The sequence below is a fragment of the Hemicordylus capensis genome, chromosome 1 (assembly GCF_027244095.1).
Source record: "Hemicordylus capensis ecotype Gifberg chromosome 1, rHemCap1.1.pri, whole genome shotgun sequence".
Classification (NCBI taxonomy): domain Eukaryota; kingdom Metazoa; phylum Chordata; class Lepidosauria; order Squamata; family Cordylidae; genus Hemicordylus; species Hemicordylus capensis.
In genome coordinates this window covers 309,532,250-309,554,228 of record NC_069657.1, presented here as the reverse complement: position 1 = coordinate 309,554,228, position 21,979 = coordinate 309,532,250, and the positions used below count along the sequence as shown (strand labels likewise).

Genomic DNA, 21,979 nt, shown 5'->3' with positions numbered 1-21,979 from the left:
TCCCTTCGCTACTGCTCTGACACTATCCCTTGATATGTAGATTGCTATTCTTAGGGACTTCCTTCCTTCCAGCCACTCACTTCCTCTCCCTCTCCCTTGTAACATGCAAGCTCCTTTCTCCCTGCAATGTGTGCAGAGATGCAGAATCTATCTATATCCAGCTAGCTAGATTAGAGACCCTATCTCTTCACTTTACTATCTAGACTGGAGTTCTATAATAAATACTCCTTATATTGATTTGAAACTATGAACTGGCTCCAAGTTATTTTACTCTCAGCATACGCTCATGCCTAACCAAATTCCGCTGTGTTGTGCCTTTGTCCACTCTGCTATAATGAAAAAGGGTTTCTCTTACCAGAGAGACTTCCCAACAGGTTATGGGGGCCCAGTATTTTGAGCTGCGTGTACTGCAACTAAAGAGTTGAGTCTGTCCCAGGAGATCCAGTGAGATCTAGCCATGGACACTTTGAATTGCTAATCTACAGCAGCTGCCCTTTTACGGAGCTCAGTGAGGATGGCTACTTATCTAGAGGGAAAGCTCAAACTGACTATCCTGAACCCAGACAATTACTTGGAATGGAGAACTCGACTGAAGTTTGCATTACGAGCTGAAGGACTACAGAAAGTCACTGAAGAAGATGCCCCCACAGATGGAACTTCAGCTGCTGAGAAAACTGCTAAAGAGGTGTGGCAACTCAAAGATGCAAAGGCTCAAGCTTTGATCGCTGCTTCTGTGAGTAAAAATTACCTTTCTACCATATGTGATCTTGAGACCTCAAAAGAAATGCTAAGGAAGCTAGATTCCTTGCATATGAATCAGGGGTGGGCATACACCTTTAACTTGAGGGGAGGAAATGCAGAATCTCCAGTATAAAGACGGAGGCTGTTTTGCCGAGCATGTGGGATTGCTGCAAGACTTTTTTGCTGAATCGAAAGCTGCAAAAGAGGAATTTATAGAGAATCAGAAGCTGGAAGTTCTGTTCCTAAGCATGCTGCCCAGCAATAGCAATATAATCGGCCAACTGGAAAGCCACACCACTCTAACCTTTCAGAGAGCTGTGGAAACTATCTCTGCTGAGGCAAGCAGAAGACAAGTTTTGAATTCTCAATATGAAGGTGAATTGGCAAATAACTTTGCTCTTAAAGCAACAATTGGTCATTCCAGAATAAATCCAAGGTGGGGAGGGAATGCTGCAAGAGGAAACTGCATGGGCCCCGCACATTTGCATGCAAAGAGGTCTGGCTCCATTGCCAAGGGAACTCAGTCCAGAGAGAGAGAGGTCACATAACCGCCAGCAAGGAGACTGCTCCTAGAATGAGGCCAACTGGGATTAATGCCTTTAGATGTTTTCTGTGTAACCAATTTGGCCACAAGGTGGCAAACTGTCCCAAGAATCAGACAAATAAAGCTGACTTTACAGAGAATTTCAGTGTTTGCCTGATGCAAGGCGATGAAAAATGTATTCGGGACACTGGTTGCATGGTTCATATCTCAAATCGTTTAGATTTCTATACTGAACTGTTTGATATTCCTAAAGAGATTGTTCATTTGGGCAGTAATACTACAATTAAAGCAAAGAAGAAAGGCAAAGGAATTTTGTATTGCAAGTTATTAGATGGATCAATTAAACAATTTTTTGTGAAGGATGTTTTGTATATCCCTGACTTCTCAAGCTCCTTGCTTTCAATATCCAAGCTAGAGAAACAAGGCTATGAACTGTATATTAGAAATGGACAATGTGTTGTTACCCAGAATGGAGAAGTTTGCCTTGTAGGCTCTGAATGCAAAGGCCTGTACAACTTGCAGAAACAACCTGTGTCAAAGACAGACAGAGAAGGACCAGCCTGATCCAAACATGAAGCATACCAGCCCAATGAAGTGAACCTTGCTCATTCATGCTCGCATGAAAACTGCTTGCAACTGTGGCATAGACGCCTAGGACACAGGAGCTATGAGTCAATCCAGAACATGAAGGAAAGGGGATTAGCTGATGGCATTGATTTTGTACCATGTGACATTGTGACTAACTGTGTTTGCTGTCTTGAGTCCAAAGCAGTTAACCAGCCATTTCCTAAGCAGAGTGAAAGGAAGACCAGAAGACCTCTGAAGCTGATCCACAGCGACATATCTGGACCACTACCAGCAACCATAGGTAATTTCAGATACTTTCTAACATTCATCGATGATTACTCATGATATACAATTGTCTTTCTACTAAAGCAGAAATCACAGATGCTTGAGAAACTCCAGGACTATGTGGCCGTGGCAAGCAACATATTTGAGTGGAAGCCAAAGATCCTACGCACAGACAATGGAGGAGAATATATGTCTAGTGCCACACAGCAGTTCCTGGGAGAACATGGAATCGTGCATCAAACCACGGTAGCATCCAACCCATCGCGGAATGAAGTGTCAGAGAACAGAACTCTCCTGGACATGGTAAGATGCATGCTTGCTGACGTACACCTCCCACTGAAACTCTGGGGAGAAGGCATCATGACGGATACATACATACAAAACAGAATGCACACAAAGCCTGTAGGAACAACACCATATGAACTTTGGCATGGTCATAAGCCGTCCATGACGCATCTATGTGTCTTTGGAAGCACAGCTTACTCATACATTCCAAAGGAAAAAAGGAATACATTTTTTTTATTCTGTGGCTAGGGCCACAAAAGGGATTTTTGTAGGCTACTCAGCATAATCCAAAGGCTATAGAATTCTGTATCCTGACACCAACAAGATAACCATAGGCAGATCGGTGTATTTTGATGAGAATGAAAGAGCTACGTCTTCAGAGGGGGCCTACACCGAAGCAAGCAACCAGACCAAACACCCTGACGACTGGATTGTTCTTCCGGATCTCAGCGGAATTGAGGAGGAGACAGCAGATCCAGATCCAACCACGCTCGACTCAGAGACCCCCAGCGATCCACCAGACACACCTGAGATAATGGGAGAGACCACAGAGGGTGAGGTGAAGTGATCAACATGCTTAACCCGAAGTGTTCCAGCCCCGAGACTGTCCTACCTTGCAAGAACGGTGGAAAACTAGAACCCTCATCATGGAAGGAAATATCCCAGCTACCACAACCAGAAGCCCAGAAGTGGAAACAAGCTGCAATTGAAGAGCTTGAGGCTCTACAGAAAAACAAAACCTGGATTCTTACTAAGTTACCTCAAGGAAGGAAAGTTATAGGCTGCAAATGGGTTTTCAAACTCAAACACGATGCTGATGGTGAGATTCAGCGCTACAAAGCCAGATTAGTACCAAAAGGATATTCACAACAATATGGAGAAGACTATGATGAAACATTTGCACCAGTAGTCAAACACACCACAGTAAGGGCTCTGTTAAGTATTGCCGCTAGCAAAGGAATGCATGTTGAACACCTAGATGTGAAAACTGCATTCTTGCATGGCGAACTAGAAGAGGCCACTTACATGCAACAACCACCAGGTTTCTTAGAGAAAGGCAAAGAGGGATTTTTGTAGGCTACAAATGTAGCCATGTAGTTCTATAATAAATACTCCTTATATTGATTTGAAACTATGAACTGGCTCCAAGTTACTTTACTCTCAGCATACATGCATGCCTAACCAAATTCCGCTGTGCTGTGCCTCTGTGCACTCTGCTATAATGAAAAAGGGTTTCTCTTACCAGGGAGAATTCCCAACACATTGTACATGTAGACCCTGTCTATCCTTAGCTGGATCAGAGCCAAGATGTTCTTTAAATCACCACTAGTTAAAAGCAAGCAAAGGATACTTCCCCTACATCTGACATGCTGCCTTGCCATAGCCCTAGTTGTAGTATTATTTCATCTGCGTGTTGAGGGGCGGTTTGGACTGCTGCCCATGCAATTAGGCAGTGGCCAGGCAGGATGACAGAGAAAGTAATGGGTACTCACACATCTGAGAGGTATCATCTGAACTAGCCCTAAAAGAGTGTTACAGTAATGCCCACATAAATGGAAGCCAAATTGTATGTGATTTTAGGTTGAAATCCTTTTTGAGTAGACATGCTTATGATCAGGTGGTGTGACCCATTTATTTCCCCATAGACATGGGAATATATGAAGCTGCTTTATAATGATCAAACCATTGGTCCATCTAGGGCAGTATGACCTACACTGACTGGCAGGGGCTCTTTAGAGCTCTAGGCAGAGACATTTCCTAACTTTCCTGGAGATGAACTTGGGAACTTCTGCATGCAAGGTATGTGCAATATTAGTGAGCAATAGTCCCTCCCACAATTAAATTACTGTGCAGTACAACAAAAGGGGGAAAGTAGAATTGTCATTAGTTCATGGAGTTGAAGTAATGACATTTATTAATGGCTAAGTAAAGGCATATCAAATTTGGTGTGTACAGAAGAGGGGAGGACTTGGAGAATTGATCTTTTCCCCACCCTTATCCCATATCCTCCAACTCATTCTCTCTACTTCTCCATCCAACATGAGGCCAGTGCTTCAGACAGAACAATGTCTTGTCCCATAGAACTCAATAGGAATTACAGAGAACTGAGCCCATCACAATCTACATACAACTGGCATGAATTTTGTTTCTTTTTCAAGCTAGATTGTGACATAGTATTGGGAAAGTGGGATAGAATATTCCGCGTTTATATAACTTTAGAAAATGCCTAATTTGGTGATTGTTGATACATGTGTGTGAAGTGACGATCCCAGATGCATGGTTTCTCTGCTGGTAAGTGCACTCAACTGTGCCCAGTTCAGGGGAAAAGGTGACACAGAGCAACAGTTTGGGTTGCCAGCTCTGACTGAAGCTATTCTTAGAAATTGTTTTCAGATATCAAGCCATGAAAATTCGCAGGATTGATTTTCAATAGATTGCTTTCTATAAGAACAACATCTCCCTTACCAGGATCCCTGTCAAAATATCTGACCATATCAAATGTGTGCATGTAAGATTGCGGACCAGGGATAGACTGGGACTTCTATTGGTGCACCAATCACCCTGCTGCCCAATAGAGTCCCTAAATGAGCTGAAGGACTTGGTCTTGGGCTTGACATTAGAGTCCCCTAGGCTTGTAATGGTGGGGAGAATTCAATGTTCACTTTGGAACCAGTTTGTCTGCGGTGGTTCAGGAGTTCATAACAGCCATGACAACTATGGGCCTATCCCAAGTGGTCTTGGGACTGATACATGTTCCTGGTCAAATGCTTGATCTGGCCTTTTACTCTGATCAGGGTGGTATTCCGTGGGTGGCGACTCCTGTGATTTCCCCATTGTCATGGATGACCCACCATCTGGTTAAGGTTGGACTCACACCCATGTCCAACTGCCACAGGGGTGAGGGGCCTATTGAGATGGTCTGTCCAAGAGGGTTATTGGATCCAATAGGATTCCAAGAAGCCTTGGAAGGATTTAGTGTTGGCTCTGCCTGTGATTCTGTTGGTGTCCTGGTGGAGAATTGGAACAGCAAACTCACCAGAGCAATAGACACTATAGCTCCTAAGCGTCCTCTCTGAGCCTCTTCAAAATTGGCCCCTTAGTATATGGAAGAACTATGGGGCTGAAGCAGCAAGGTAGACGACCAGAGCAAATTGGAGAAAGACTCAACTTGAATCCAACAGATTACAACATAGAGCAATTTGAAGATCTATGCTCAGGCAATACATGAAGCAAAGAAGCAATTCTTTTCTGCCCATGTGGCATTCACAAGCTCATGTCCAGCTGAGTTGTTCAGGGTTGTGAGAGGGCTAGTAGATGTCCCTCCTCTCTTGAATCAGGATTTGGAGCCATCAATTACCCGCTGTGATGTTTTTAACAAGATCTTTGTGGATAATATCTCTCAGATTCTGGCTGACTTAGACTCAAACCCCACAATTACTGCAATGTCTGGTGTGGAGGTGTCCAGCAACTCCTCTTATGCAGTTAAGCTGGATAAGTTTCAGTTTGTGACTTCTGAGGATGTAGGCAAGCTGCTTGGAATAGTGCAGCCTGCCACCTGTTCTCTTGACCCTTTTCTGACATGGCTTATATTATCTGGAAGTGGGGTGTGTGTGTTGTGAAGGGCCTGGTAGATATAAATGTTTCTCTGAGGGAGAGCAGGATACCTCCTTGCCTCCTTTAGACAATCATTAGACCTTTTTTGAGGAAGCCTGCATTGGATCCCTCAGAGTGAAGCTCACCAGAGCATACAGTGTATATAGGCCTGTCTCCAACCTTCCGTGGCTGGGCAAGGTAATAGAGAGTGTGATGGCCTCCCAGCTCCAGGCAGTCTTAGAGGAAACTGGTTATTCTAGATCCATTGCAAACTGGCTTTCAGGCGAGCTATGGGATGGTTGGCCTGATGGATTATCTCCAATGGGGAATTGACAGAGGGAATGTGACTCTGTTGGTCCTTTTTGATCTCTTGGTAGCTTTTGATACTATTGGCCATAGTATCTTTCTGGAGCTTCTGAGGGAGTTGGGGGCGGGGTGGGAGTCACTGCTTTGTAGTGGTTCTGTTCCTACCTCTCGGGCAGATTCCAGATGATGTCTCTTGGAGACTGTTGTTCTTTAAATTCTGAACTTTTGTATAGTGTCCCTCAAGGCTCCATACAGTGTCCAAAGCTTTTACATGAAACTGCTGAGAGAGATCATCAGGAGATTTGGTCCAGTCTGCTGATGACCTATTTCTCCATGGCAACAACATCAGGAGAAGACATAACTTCCTTAAATGCCTGCATGGAAGTGGTGATGGGCAGGTTGAGGGATAAAATGAGACTGAATCTAGATAAGAGAGAGGTACATATTATGCGGGGTCGGAACTCAGGAGATGATTTTGGTCTGCTGGTTCTGGATGGGGTCACACTTCCTCAGAAGTAACAGGTATGCAATCTGGGGGTATTTCTGGATCCAAACCTCTCCTTGGTGTCCCAGGTTGAGGCAGTGGACAGAGATGCTTTCTATCAGCTTCGACTGATACAGCAGCTGCGTCCATTCCTTAAGATAAAAAAACTCAGAACATATGGTTCATATGTCAGAACATATGGTTCATATGCTGGTAACCTCCAGACTTGACTATTGCAATGTCCTCTTTGTGCATTGTCAGGAAACTGTAGTTAGTACAGAATGCAGTAACCAGGTTGTTCTCTGAGTCATCTTGGAGAGACCATATTACTCCCATACTAACAGTGCTACACTGGCTACCAATAGGTTTATGGGCAAAATAAAAGGTGCTGGTTATAACCTATAAAGCTTTACATGGCTTAGGCCCTGGGTATTTAAGAAAATGTTGTCTTTACCATGAGCCCCACCACCCACTGAGATAATCTGGAGAAGTTCATCTGTAGTTGCCAGCAGCTTGTCTGCTGGCTATGTAGGGAAGGGCTTTTTCTGTTGCTGCCCCAAGACTCTGGAATGCACTCCCTGCTGAAATAAGAGCCTCCCCATCTCTGGCAACTTTTAAAAAGTCCCTAAAGAATCATTTTTTCACCCAAGCTTTTTAACTTGACTGTGGTTTTAAATTGTTTTAGGGCTTTAATTTTTAATTTGTTTTATGTTGTTGTAAACCACCCAGAGATGGAAGTCTGGGGTGGTTTACAAATTTGATAGCTGGGTAAATGGAGAGAGAGAGAGAGAGAGATCTTCAGGAGCAAGCTGTGACTAACCTTCAGCTGTGAGGCAGAGCTGATCTAGGGAATATGAAGCAGTCACATGGAGGAGTAAGCTCCACATGTCGCTGCTGCCTCCCGACTGGGAGGAATATCCCAAGGTCTTCCTACCTCCTTGGCCCTGGGAGAATAAACTATTTTTATAGTAACCCTTTTTTTAAATCACTGAAAATTATGTTCCATCATTTTGTAACTTTTGAATCATTTTATTCTCAAGAATTCATCTCTGTTCAGGCATTCTAAAAATGGGGGGAACGCTACTCAAGTAAAGAATCCCCGAGAGTGTGCTTTGACGTCCCGCCTTTGTGTTATGCCCAGAAGTTCCATCCTCTGCTGCCCACAGCTACAGCATTTGTACTTCCCGTGGTGCAGAACGCTGGGGTGTTCCACTGGCATTCTGGTCACCGGAAGCATCTGCCCACAAGTACAGCATTTGTCCCTGGAGACAAACCCCTGGACAGCAGGGGTTCTCAGCATATCACTGGGGGGGGGGGCAAGGCTTCAGAGTGCACTCTCAGGAACACTGTACATGAGTTCAGCATCCCCAGTTTGAACAATGCCTGAACAGGGCTCATATTCATGGAAATTATAAAGACAGACAAGCACAAATACAGTACACATCCAACCCCTGCAGCCCACATGAGCTTATTTGATCTCACACTGCCCCATCCATGTCCATATAACAGGCAGTTTCAAGTATAGCAGTGTACCCTGTGGAATCGCCAAGGCACTCAGGTCCTAAATAGGCATGTGGATAGAGGTGAACCCATTACTGCAATGTTACATAGAACTGCACCTTTAAGACAATTCAAAGAGATCCAGACATGGAGAATAAGCTGACAGCACCACAAATGTAAATAACTAGAAAATAGCATAATTTTAAATGCATTTGGTTCTAGATGTAGGCAGTAGATGAGGTTTCACACATGGAGGTAATCACTAGGTTTGCAACTGTTCATCAAGCACTTAGCTGTGCCTTTAACTAGAGTTTGGGCTGCACCAATTAGCAGGTGATAACCATCAACTCCACCTGTGAGTGCCTTCATGTCAAGCACTTGTTTAAAAGTGGTACAACTATGGAGTCTGCTTGAAAAGTTGGCAACTCTGTCACTTGATATTGCAGCCACTAGCCACAAGCTAGCACAGAGTTGGGTGCACAAAAGCCACTGGGGGATTGTGGCCATGGAGGGATGAGTGTGTGTGTGTGTGTGTGTGTGTGTAGAACTGCTTTCCCTTCAAATGCCAGCTTTAATTTCCTTAGTTGTCTCAATGCATTGGCTGACTTTGGGGCCATTCTGAGGTTGATCTGCTACAACCTTGGGAAGCAGGTCTGATGTCCCTCACTGTATGGACTACTCAGAAAGGGTATCTTGCAAAGAGGCAATGGACTTATTTCTTGATTCTCTGGAGGTTAAAATTGAGTGTAGTGGTGTGGTTTTCTGCTGTGTGGTTATTTAGACTATTTTCCCCTAGGTTATTTGTTGGCCTTTTAAAAATAGCAGAATGGAGACCAGCCAGCCAATCTCTTTGCTGTTAACTGTATGACTGACGTAGAAATCATTACACAAGAATTTGACATTCATAAGTCAACGCTTTAATATTCATAACTGACATTCATAAGTCAAAGTATTGTCTTTAGCCAGTCATCCAAAGTAGTGGAATAGTTTTCCTTATAGCAGATACAGACTACTTGTTCAGCACCAACAAAGATCAATATTGGAAATGACGTGGATTGGACGGGCACCTTTAATTTGCAAAAACTTGCACAAAGTTGAGCACATACTAAAGGGTGGTGCATAGAGGGAAAACTGTTGCAAGCACTGCTGATCTGTGAGTTCCCAGAAGCCTCTCTGCTCATGTCTGGGACTGCAGGCTTGTAGTTCCCACTCTTAACATGCTCAGAGCCTCATGGGATCGTGGGCTCACTGCTAGCCAGTACATGGGAACAGGTCACTTAGCAGGCAGTGGGACAATCGCCCCCCCAGGTTCACCAGCTATCAAGCAAATTGAAAGGGAATTAACCAAGTGCCTTTCCCTCTATTGGGCATGTTCAAGCAGACCCAGGTTAGCTGCTGAGTTAACTCCAAGGTCTCTCTGTCCAGCGACTGACCCCATTACCTCCCCTCATTGGTTGCTTCAAAGAAGCTAAACAAAATAATCTCAGCAGGAAAGCAGATGAGGCACTGAGAACGCTACTCCCCTCCCCAACAAAAGAGGTTTATGGGCCTCTTTTCATAAACCTCAGAAGATATGCTCATCAAAAAACACTTATTGGTTTACTGGGTCCTTCCAACCTGACAGATAAGTCCTTGCACGTCATTAAGTCAATTTACATACAGGTTGTTCTTGACCCTTTTACACCATTGTGCTTAGGCTAGCACAACCAACAAAGACAATGGATTCTTTTGAGATCCACAGGAATTCCTCTTCTCAGGAAGGAAGAATTAGCATTTTGTCCTGGCACATTTTGGGCTATAACTGGCCCCAGTTTCTTGAACCAGTGTGCTTCATTTGGTCTCTACACAGTAGAGTCACCCGCTGTTTGGGTGATTGACCTGACACCCACCATAACATCTGGCCATGTCTTGCTCATCGTGCCATTCCTTAGTGGGATCAGCCTTCCTCACTGGCCCAATCTGCCCAGCATGCCTTGCTGCTACAAGATACCAGACCCCTTTTGGATTTACCCCTGCCATCTAACCCCTGCACAGTATTTGGTTCTCTGCTGCTGCCTCCCAGAGGTTCTCCGCTGCCGCCTCCTTTCCAGAGAAAAGAGGTCCTTTGGTTACACTGAAGCCATAAGGAGTGAGGTAGTATAACAGCCACTGCACCCCTCTTGGCCTCTCTATATTCCTCATCTTTCCTAAATACAAAAACCTGTTTCTCAGAAGCCTTCTTTTTCTAGCCAGACTGGAGTTCATTTAATTCAGACACCAAGTTCAAATTGCTGCTTTGCAAGTTGACTTATTTTATTTTATTTTTTAATTTAATCTATCAGATTTGTACACCGCCCCAAACTTTGTCTCTGGGCAGTCAACAATAACAATATTTTAGTTATAATTTTGCCTTAATCAAATCTTTTTTTATTCCTGTACACCTAATCCTTCAATAAACCAACTGTATTTGTGAACCTCAACTTATTCTCTGTCAGTTCATTTCCCCAGGACCAGAACTTTGCACAAATTTATTCTGACATGGGGCTGCTCCACTCTAGCTTGCTAATTCCCCCACACAAACCCGAATGCATTTAGGGGCCAATCACCCCGGAGCAGTTCCATTAACAAAACATGTGGGGCTGCATGGAAAGTTAAATCAGGGCCACACACACATTGCTTCCCCTTTGAAAGCTAATCTGATGCTGCTGACACAATGGCATGTTTGTGAGGTATCCTTACACCCAATGATCTCTGGATCAGGACCAGTCTTCCCTCTGTCCCCCCCCCCCCATCTCTGTGTAGAATGAGTTTTGTTCTGGGCAGCACTATCAAGACAGTCTGCGTGCACATGCATTCAGGGTGGAACCTTCCTGAAATTCTGAAATTCCTAAAATTAACTGAGTGGACATCAAAAAACTTGTATGTGCATGCTTTAGAGGGAACACTGATCAGGACCATTATGGTAAAGCCCCACAGGAAGGTGCTATAAACCTTGCTTTCAGAACTTTATCTGTGAATCACAAAGCTTACTAAACTTCTGTCAAACATGCATGGCAACAGAGAAGTCAAAAGACAGAGCTTAGACCCGCTTTAAAAAACAAAACAAAAATTAAATAATTTGCTGCTACTGACAAAATAGTTTGTAGAATTAATTGACATACTTTCTTAGGAATGAATGAACCAATATGCATTTATCTCTTGCCTTTGGCTTAAGCTAGTAGCAGCTTGCTGTCACATTATTCAATTTGACCTCATTACTTGCTAATCATTATCACATTTAACAGCTGCCACAATCAGTGCAACAGCTAATATCCTACTTATTGCCAGAAGACCTCTTTAGTCCCATGATCATATATGACGCCTCTCCAGAGGCTTACGATGCAGCTCCATCTTTATCTCCCTCTTCCCTACATCCTGAAAATGGGGCTGATCTCTGGAGACCTGTGTGGTGAAACCCTTGCATAGGCCTGTGGATGGCATGGACTACACTCATCCACCAATGCACATGCTGAGGCTCGAGTTGTGTGGCGTAAATCCAGGGGTGGTTCAAGGCCTCTTGCTGCTTGAGGAAAAAGGCAGTATGATACTTCTCCATCTGTGGATGGTGCTCAGCATTCTGAGGCCATGTTGCTGAGGCGGCAGCAGCGTCAATGCACCAGCATCCTCAAACTATAGCACTAAGCCAGGCAGCAGTTAGGGATGTGCACAGAACCAGCGGGGTCCAGTTGAATGGCAGGGCAGGGGAGGATTCACTTACTCCCCCGGCCGCATTTCCCCCACTGACGGACATTTCCCTAGAAATGTCCTAGAAGCCTGTCAGGGCAGCAGCATATCTCTCTGCTGCCCCACTCCTATGTTATCTGGAAGTAACTGGAAGTAGTAGCTGTGACTGCACGCGTTGCACTTACACATGTTGGGTGCATGTGCGCGACATGCGCACGCAATGTGCGCAGTCACAGCTACTACTTTTGGTTACTTCTGGATAAGGTTTGCTGCCGCCCCAGTGAGCTTCTACGGAAATGTGCGCTGGTGAGGAAATTGTGACGTGCATCCTCCCTCGCCCTTAAAGCCACCTCCCCCGCTGTCGAACGTTCAAGCTGGGCAAGGTTCAAACCAGTTCAGAGGCCTACAAAAGGGCCTTCAAACCTGTTCATGCACATCCCTAGCAGTGGTGGCAAGGATGTTCTTAGTTCACATCATGGCGGGTGGAAGAAAAGGTGCACCCAGCAGGGCAAGGAGGGGGAAATGAACAGTGTGCCACACCAGAGTGAAGAAGGATAGTGGCAGTGGACAGCAGGGTGATGCTTATGATGGTGGGGACTCAGCACTTGCCAACCCCTGCACCCTTACCCATATCTGCCACTGAGGTAACTGCTCTCCCTGCCTCATGAACATCTATTCATTCATCTGCCAGTGCCTTACAAATGTTAATGGACATCATATTACTGAAAGTTAACCATAAGGCTGCAGATATGAGCAGATATTTATTCATTCAGATTTCTAGACTGACCCATCTCAAAAGGCTTGGGATGGATAGATAACAGTGAGGCTATTTCCACAACTGCACAAATCCAGGCTGAGGGAGCCCAGCCTGGTTTTGTGTGGTCATGTGCAGCACCGGAAGCTGCGCAGTTCCCAGCTGCTAGCCCTGCTAAATGCCCCCCATTAAATGAGTTTAGCGGAATGGGCGCTCTGCTAACCCCGTTTGATCATGAGTTGCCACAGCGCGGCTCTGCACCACGGTGACTCGCAAGGAGACCCCCAACCTAGAGGCTGCTAAGAGCCTCCTGGCCTCGGGGGTCTCCCCAGAATGTCCCACACACTCGTGCGGAGCATCCTGGGACTTCCAGGGACAGGCAGCCCCTGATCCCTGCCACCCCTACCGGCTCTGTGATGGAGCCGGTAATTGTGTGGGCGGCTGATCTGGCCACCCAGAGCTAGGCACAGGATCATCTGCGGGGAAAGTGGGTCAAGCCTGATCTCACTGCAGAACCCTCCTCGGCTCTCCACGCTGCTCGCGTGGAGAGCCTCAATGAATCCAACAGATAAAGCATTCAATTAAAATCTCATTAACTCTTCAGTTCTAAACACATGTACATGGAAGGAAATCACATTAACCATTATTTCAGTGAGACGTACTTCTAAATAGATGCCAGAGATTTATTTGTTGATCTTTTCCTTACAAGCAAAGAAAGGTTTATTATATTACAACAAAAAGGGAATACTGATGGGCAGTGAGAAACTGAATGGATTCTAGAGCACTAATGTCACTTGTTCCGGAGAATATGTCCCATCATATTCTGCCCCAACTTCATATGCAGGACATCCCCAGCTTCATTATAGTAGTTTAATCTTGAGCTAACTCCATAAGACTGGAACAAAGCAATAAACTTACCACCTGATGAAGCTGGTAAAAGGCACGGCTGAAGACCACTACCCCAAAAACCTTGGACCCAGAAGAATACCAGAACTATTGGCAAAGTTCATTTGGTTCTTTTACTTAGAAATGAAATGAAAATGAACACGATAATCCCGCTGTCTCCACAGACCCACCAGATTGTGAGCAGAGCTTCATAGTTTGCCCCTTGTAAATGGCGCACATGTGTGCAAATGACTGTCTAAAATATACAAAAGCAGTGAATAAGAAAGGAGTTCTATCTTTCCTCTGCCCCTAAGCAATTGCCGTTTCCCTGGGAGTTAAAAATCTTTCCCTTATTTCCACATGATATGATTATTTCTTTTCAGGGCAAGCGATAAGCATCAGAGGTGATATAAGGATAAGATCACTGGCTCTTATCAAAGATTTAAAGAGATTGTGCAGAGATAACAGGCCTTCTGCCTTTGATGATCCCATGCCTAGTTCTGGCGGCTGTCCTGTGAGCCTAAGGCTGACTGCCACATTCAAATTTCATGGACTCAAGGGCTTCCCGTGTGATACATGCAGTGAGTCATGCAGACGGAAAACTGGCTAACGGAACGTAATCAGAGGATAAAAATAAATAGCAGCTCAAGAGAAAGAAGGAACTCGTTTGAGAATTTATTGCAAGGAAAACTAATAATAATTCGCATTTAGAGAACACTTCAGAATGCTTCACATAGATTCGGTGGGTGCAGATGGAAAACAAAACCTTGGTTTGTGCTAATCATAGCTAAGAACCCACATCATTGTTTGACATAAAACTGGCAAACTAAAACGCACAGCTGCTGGCTTGCATTTGTTTCCCATCTGCTCTGGATGCCACTTCATACCTTCACCCTATCTCCATGGGACAGCAACAACTTCTTCAGGCAGAGGAATGGCCCTAACTCGAATTTTAATGGTTTGTGAATTGACACACAACGGGGCTGTTCTCACGATAAACAAAAATCGGGCTAGGAGAGTCTAGCCCGATTTTTGTTGATCGTGTAAACCACTCAAGTAGCCCTCCCTAAAACCTGGGTACACAACGGGGCTATTCTCACAATCAACAAAAATCGGGCTAGGCTCTCTTAGCCCGATTTTTGTTGATCGTGTAAACCACCGGGCTCGCAGGCGAGCCTGGTGGTTTACGAGTGGGTAACCCGCTCAAGTAGCCCTCCCTAAAGCCTGGGTTTGCAGAGCAAGCGCTCTGCAAACCCGGGCGTTCTGATCACGAGTAGCCATGGCATGGCTCCACGCTGCGGCTGCTCACGAGGAGACCCACAGAGGGGAGGCGAAAAGCCGCCTCCCGGCTCCGGGGGTCTCGCCAGCATGCCCTGCACGCTCACGCAGGGCATGCTGGAGCTTGCAGGGGCTGATCAACCCCTGCTCCCCCCAGCCCCCGCTGGCTCCGTCACAGAGCCAGCAATCATGTGGGCTGCCGATCCGGCCACTCAGGGCTCCCTCCCCACTCATGTGTGGGGAGAGCGGGCTTAGCCCGCAATCCTCGCTCACTGCCCCAAACCGGGTCTCACTGATCATAGCAAACTACAATCAACATTAACTGTGGTTTGCAAACCAATTCCAAATGGTGGTATCAGATCCTGCTTTGAGAGCCTCAAGCAAACCACAGTGTGTGGGCAGACTTGGGCTCAGAGGTTAAAACAAAACCGGTTTCACATTATGTCTGAACTCAGCCACGATCCTGTTCTTATCCTTATAACAACCCCATAAGGGGTTATAGCGTTATTTGTTTGTTTATGAAATTTGTAGCCTGCTCTTCCTCCAAGTAGCTCACAACGGAGGTAAGATTTGGACTGGTGACATCCTGATTTGTAACGCAATCCTGTTGTGCCCCAGAAATCCTCAGGCTGTCTGCACATGCTCTGCAGCATGCCCAACACACCCTGGGAGTCTGGCACACAGCCCTACTGGGCTCCTGGGGTTCCTATTTGACTTGGCTCTTATGGAGAAAGACACAAGAATCACACACTAAGTTCATTTGGTTCTTTTACTTAGAAATGGACTGAAAATGAAAACATGATAAGCAGGCAGGCTGGCAGGCAAGAAAATAGGACAAAAGGCAATCTTTAATCTAATCTACAAGACAGAAAAGGAGAGGGAGAGGGAAGAATTGTAGCAAAATTCCTTGATGGTCCATAACCAGAGAGCAGCAGCAGTTGTCAGCCTGACATGATGCATAGTCCAGAGTACATAGTCCAAGTAGCCAGAGGCACTCTTACCCCTGGACTTTGGGGCCAAAGTCCAGGGCCCTCTTCACATCCCCTGGGGGCCCCCAAATCCTCTTTAGTGTTTCCTGGGTGGTGTGGTCACCGTGCCATGCTGTGCCAGGGGGCCGAGTGCAATTGTGACCTGTGCCAGGTGCTTTAGAGACAGGGGAGAGTGGGGAAAGAAATATTTGGGATGGAAATACGTTGTGTGTTGAAATGTTTCTGCTAATGCAGATTTGCATAAATATACCTGTTTTATATTCTTACATTCCTGTGAGTTCAGTTGCCGTTTGTGCCCTCAAGAACCCACGTGTTAAAAATATTGTGTGTGTTACTGTGTGTGTGTGTGTGTGTGTGTGTGTGTAGGGGGATGCTTAACTTGCCGCGGGTTAGGGTGGGGGTGGGAGCTTCCAAAGGCCTTTAGGTCCAGGCTCCAAAATTACCTAGGTGCACCTCTGCAAGTAGCTCCCAGACTGGCAAGGCAAAGCGGAGGGCCCACTCTTGGACACAAGAATGCTTAGCCCCAGTGGCCAAGAATGCTTAGCAGCCTCACTATATAGTTTTTCCTTCTCTGATCAAGTTATGGTTTCAGTCCATTTTAATCCAGTTTGTTTTGTTCTCCACGTGTTGTCAGATCCATCTTCTGGAAGCTCAGTCTCATCAACCAACATAAGTCCTGTGCTCCTTCAGAGAGGACCTCCCTCATGCCTCGAATCCAGAAGTTCTTAACGAAGCAGGGAATGTTCGTTCCTTGACTCACATTTTCATGTTGTTTCTCTGTATCTCATCCTCAAACTGTAAATCCGCAGTGTTAGCCTTATTGCCTTTTATCATGTCTCTGGCATGTCTTTTTCTGTGTCAATCCAAATAATCCTTAGGAAATTGGGGGGGGGGGGGAAGGATAGAAGGTATGGGGGAGTTATCTAGTTATAATCAATTCAGCTAGGGTACCATGCAGCCAGGATTGCAACTTCCAAGCTTCAGATTGGTGAACAAAAGCATAAGCTGATCTGCTGATGATTCCCTCCTGGTTCCAGATTGGCTCTTTTGATTCTTGCCACTCCTGACTGACCCCACAATGGCCAGGGGAAGGGTCGAAGAAGGGGAAAGTGTGGGGGGGAGTTCAAGGAGGGATTTTCGATTAGATTTGATGAAGCAGCAGCCACTATTCTGCCTTTCTGCCTCATGGGAGAAGAGAGAGAGAGAGAGAGAGAGTGCTTTGCTTTGCCTTGCCATGCCTATTGCCTTCTGCCTTGCCAGTCTGAACTCAGCCTGTCTTGCCACCCAGCCTGCCCCTGCTGGCTGCTGCATGCCAGCCTGGGAATGGATTATCTGCTGCATTGCTTGTTTTTTGTTCCTGAGAAGAAGAGAATTCTTTTTTCATACCCTTCCTGCTGCTGAGAGAATCATTGCCTGCCTGTGCTTGCTGTGTCTGTGCCAGCCACCAGCCCCTGTGGACACTGGCCACCTGGCCAGCCACCCCTTTCCCCCCAGATTTGCCAGGCTTTTGCCCCAGCCCCCAGCCCCCCAATCTGAAGACTGAAGGAGAAGACTGAAGAAGAAAGAGTAGACTCAGAGACCAGACCACAGAAGTGGACAACTGGACACAATGTGGGTGAAGCCTTAGACTGAATGAGTGCCCATTTTAACGCACACACGTCTCTGGAATTGTGTATTCTTGGGGTTTTTTCCTGTTTGGAGGGAGGTTTGGGGTTGCAATTGAATTTAAAAAGTTGTGTGTTGTTTAGTTTAGAAGAAGATTAAACAGGAGTTCTGTGTGGGAGGGTTCCCCGTTAGCCAGTACTAGTAGGTGTTTAGAAGGGTAGCATAGCCTCGTGGTTTTACAAAACAATTCTGTCTTTTTTCCCATTCCAAAGATTTTTCCCCCATTTAAAACAACAACAACACATAAGCCTGTCCTCCAGCCCTCTGTGCCCATAATATATCAGTATTAATATTCTCTGCCCAGCAGCCTACAGGCTCTGAGTGGGCAGGAAGGCACACACTCTAGCCTCCTCCCTGCGCCCATTTACACCCCCCCCCAACTGCAGCATTCTGAGGCCGTGGCAAAAATTAACCTTGAACCCACTAACCCTTTTGCAGCGCTTACACACAGGTATACCATGCTTTCCCCCCTACATAATCTCAAGTCTAGCAGTATATATATTATGCAATTCAAATGCCTTGGATGGTTTGTTGTTGTGCACAGGACAGGTTCTCTCTCTCTCTCTCTCTCTCTCTCTCTCTCTCTCTTGACTTCTTTGCAATGAAGATTGGGTCATATTATGACTTCTGGCATCACCATCATTTTTATTCAAACTAGATTGCTTGCATCTACAATGGGTTGTGCTGGTGCCACAGGCTCTGATCCGTTGCAGGAATATCAAAAAAATGTGCCAAAAAATTGTGTGCCATTGTTGTCATCATCACTCTTCTACTTGTGTAGATGGGAGGGGGGCCAAACCTAACTGTTCCACAGACAGAATGTTGTTTTGTATCCTTACTTAACCAGCTTTTATGGCTGGGTATTTGTGCACATCTCTAATAGTCACTCATAGTATCCGTATGTTAATGAGTTCCTGCAGTTAGTATTCATACTATTCCTTATTCCTTTGGAGACCAGTTCACATGTGGTGGTTTAAGTGTATTACATCTACCTACCTTCTACAGCCACCTAATAGCATAGTATGGAAATAACTTGACTAGCAAGCCAGAGGTTGCCGGTTCGAATCCCCACTAGTATGTTTCCCAGACTATGGGAAACACCTATATCAGGCAGCGGCAACAGAGCAAGATGCTGCATCCAACGTGAGCAGGCGCATCTAGTACTTCTGGGTATATCTGGTAAATGGGGTGGCAGGGAAGTACACTGCTGCACTGAGGGGTTTTCTTGAATCACGGTGTGTGTGTGTGTGGGGGGAAGTGCATCCTCCCCTGCCCTTAAAGGCATCCCCACCGCCGTCGAACCGGCCCATGCTGGTTCCGTGCATATCCCTACTTTGGGGGGGGGGGCAATCTGGACTGAGACCATGTTGGGCAAGTAGTTAAAGTTTCCATTCTCCCTACTGTGGTCCTGATCCAGACTGGGACCTTTGCACATGCTACTTTACAAAGGAAAAAACACAGACTGCTGTATAGCACATGCTTAAAATAACACATAGCTTGGTCCTAAGCATACCATAAGTAAAGAAGCAATAACATTCCAATTTGCCAGATAATATATTCAAAGTTATATGATGAGAAATAGTAGGGGATGTGGGTCATAAAGAATACTAAGTTTCCTCCCTGTTGAAAACAAATAATCAACCAAGGGTAAGAAAAACCATTAACTTTGCAGGATGACACACTGACATCTCAAGAGTATGTGTTGTTTCCTACTGTCTTTTCCAGCTTTATTGCAAACTTGAAAGAGAGTAAACAAGAAGTGTCAAAAACACTTACCATGATCTGCTTGACTGACGTGTACTTCTTTATGCTGCTTGCTGCAATTATCGCCTTAAGTGACTCTTATGCTATGGTGTAAATTTGTTTAAGCAAATTTCCTTTCCTATTTTGAGCAAAGAATTAGAAGTGTCAAAACAACATCTTCCGGATTATACTCAAGTCACTTGGCTTCTGGCTATTTAGAATATCAGTTTTGATAGAATGTTTTGGTTGGAAAAATGGAAAATAGGTATGTTCTGCTCAATAACATTCAGAAACATATGCAAAATGTTTTTGCCTCCTCTGTGTTGAAATACATAGTGTAGGGATGGTATTCCATGCATTGCTCCCCAGCTACTTATATGGTCAAGATTATTTTAGGATAAGGAAATATGTTATTGCAGCCCAACCCCAGGCATGTTTACTCAGAAGTAGGGCCCAGTGAGTTCAGTTTGGTTTTCTTCTACGTAAGTATCCTCAGGATTGCACCCATGTAGCTCAATCCCTTCGAAATTCAATACTGTGCAATGGGCCTTACTTCCAAGTAAGTGTGTCTAGGATTGCAGCCATGCAGTGCAACTCTCGGCTTGTTTACTCAGGAGTAAGTCCATGTTCAGTGGTGCTTACTCCCCAGTAAGCATGCACAGGATTGCAGTCTTACTGTGTTGCTAAGAAAAAAGGCTGACCTAACTCCCAGAATGTGTTGCTTGTATTTACCATTATGTAGAATAAATGTAAATCTATGAGAGGATTTCTAGATTTTGGTCTTGTGATCCGACCTCTGCGTTTAAAAAATATAAATGAGAACTAATAATTGGTAGCCTTTTAAATAGGCGAAGGAATGCCATTTGGAACTGGACATTACACATTTTATTTTATTTTATTTATTTAAACATATTTCTATGCCACCCACTACCAAAATCTCTATGCAGTTTACAATAACAAAACAACCCATAGGAACATAGGAAACTGCCATATACTGAGTCAGACCATTGTTCTATCTAGCTCAGTATTGTCTTCACAGACTGGCAGCGGCTTCTCCAAGGTTGCAGGCAGGAATCTCTCTCAGCCCTATCTTGGAGAAGCCAGAGAGGGAACTTGAAACCTTCTGCTCTTCTCAGAGCGGCTTCATCCCCTGAGGGGAATATCTTGCAGTGCTCACACATCAAGTCTCCCATTCAGATGCAACCAGGGCAGACCCTGCTTAGCTATGGGGACAAGTCATGCTTGCTACCACAAGACCAGCTCTCCTCTCCTAACCCCAAAGACTAAACATTTAAAACATAGATAAAATTTAAAATAATTTGATTTAAATTTAAATCAATAAAATCAATAAAATCAACTAAAACATCAACTAAAACCACCAAAATCCATCACATTCCTTGTGATTGGTAGCAAGGACCTTCAGCTTTTTCTGATGAATGTGGAAGGAACTTGTAGCATGACAGATGAGCTGCCTTGTTGGGTCACCCATTGTGCAAGTCTGCCTCGGAATCCAAGTTGGCTGTGAAGTAGTTTGTTTTGCCTCTGCCAAGGAAAAGCCGACTCCACTAAGTGAATTTTCTCAGATGTGGGCCTGATTTTCCTACAACTTAATGCAGGGAAACAGCTTTGATATAAAAGAAGTATTTCAGGCAGCAGCTCTTTAAAATGTTCAGTTGCAGTCAAAATGTTTAATTTGATCATCTGATCTTACTTTAAAAGACCAGAAGTAATTCATCCTTGCTGTATGGAAGTTTTGGCTAATTATCCCCTTTAGCTATAAATACTCCAGGGCTATCTGAATAAGTTACCATTCCTTCAGGGTAATTGGCCCTCCTTCTCCCTCCTTCCGCGTTAATTATGCTGTCATTAGCTAACCAAGCTTAATGATCAAAAATTAATTCATTAACGGCAAGCATAAAGCTAAAAGCTAGCAAGCAGTTTGCAGGAGGATGAAATTCCTTAAAAAATGTAACAGTCAGAATATGGGTCCAGGGCTAATGTGGTGCTCACCACTCAGTGATACAGCAAAAGCAGCAAAGAATCTTGAGGCACCTTATAGACTAAGAGATTTATTGAGAAATAGGTTTGTGCAGGCCAGAGTCCCTTTTGGTGCCACATGACTTCAATGTGCCACAAGACTGTTGTTTTTGCTCTAACAGTCTAATATGGTTATCCTCAGGAAGTTGTTCCCATGGTGAACAATCCAGATTCATCTGCGTCGTGTACCCTTTTATAAGGCACGGGAGAATTCATTTACAAATGATTTAAGTTTTATTCCTATAGCTTCATATTTTCCTTTATCCAGAGTTCTTTCCCCTTGGGAAACTTTGAAAAGTTGCATTTCAAAATCAAACTGCACTGATGAGATATTTTGTGGCCGCCGATGGAAATTAACTTTTGTACATGACTGCCATTTGAGTGACAATAAAATAAAGATTCCTTGCAACCATGTACTAGTTTAAGAATACAACTTTAAAAAAAAATTAAAGTAGTGCTGTTGCGGTGGGTGGGTAGGGAAATCCCAACAACAGACAAATATAAATACATTTATGTCTCTTAATAGAAAACTACAGCTATGTTCAAAATGCCTACACATAAAGAAGAGATGCAGCTTGCCTTTTAGGAGGTATGGACTCCATCCTAAAACCTACGACTGC

The 21,979-nt window shown here is 44.7% G+C and overlaps 1 protein-coding gene across 1 annotated transcript in view; it reads right to left on the bottom strand.

Moving 5' to 3' along the window:
- Positions 1-2,868: 2,868 nt before the first annotated feature.
- Positions 2,869-21,979, bottom strand: part of MEI4 (meiotic double-stranded break formation protein 4) — a 328,392-nt gene continuing 309,281 nt past the window's right edge. Inside the window, exon 6 of the mRNA XM_053280443.1 lies at positions 2,869-2,949. Within this exon, the coding sequence (XP_053136418.1) occupies positions 2,869-2,949 (81 nt within the window). The remainder of the gene's footprint in view (positions 2,950-21,979) is intronic.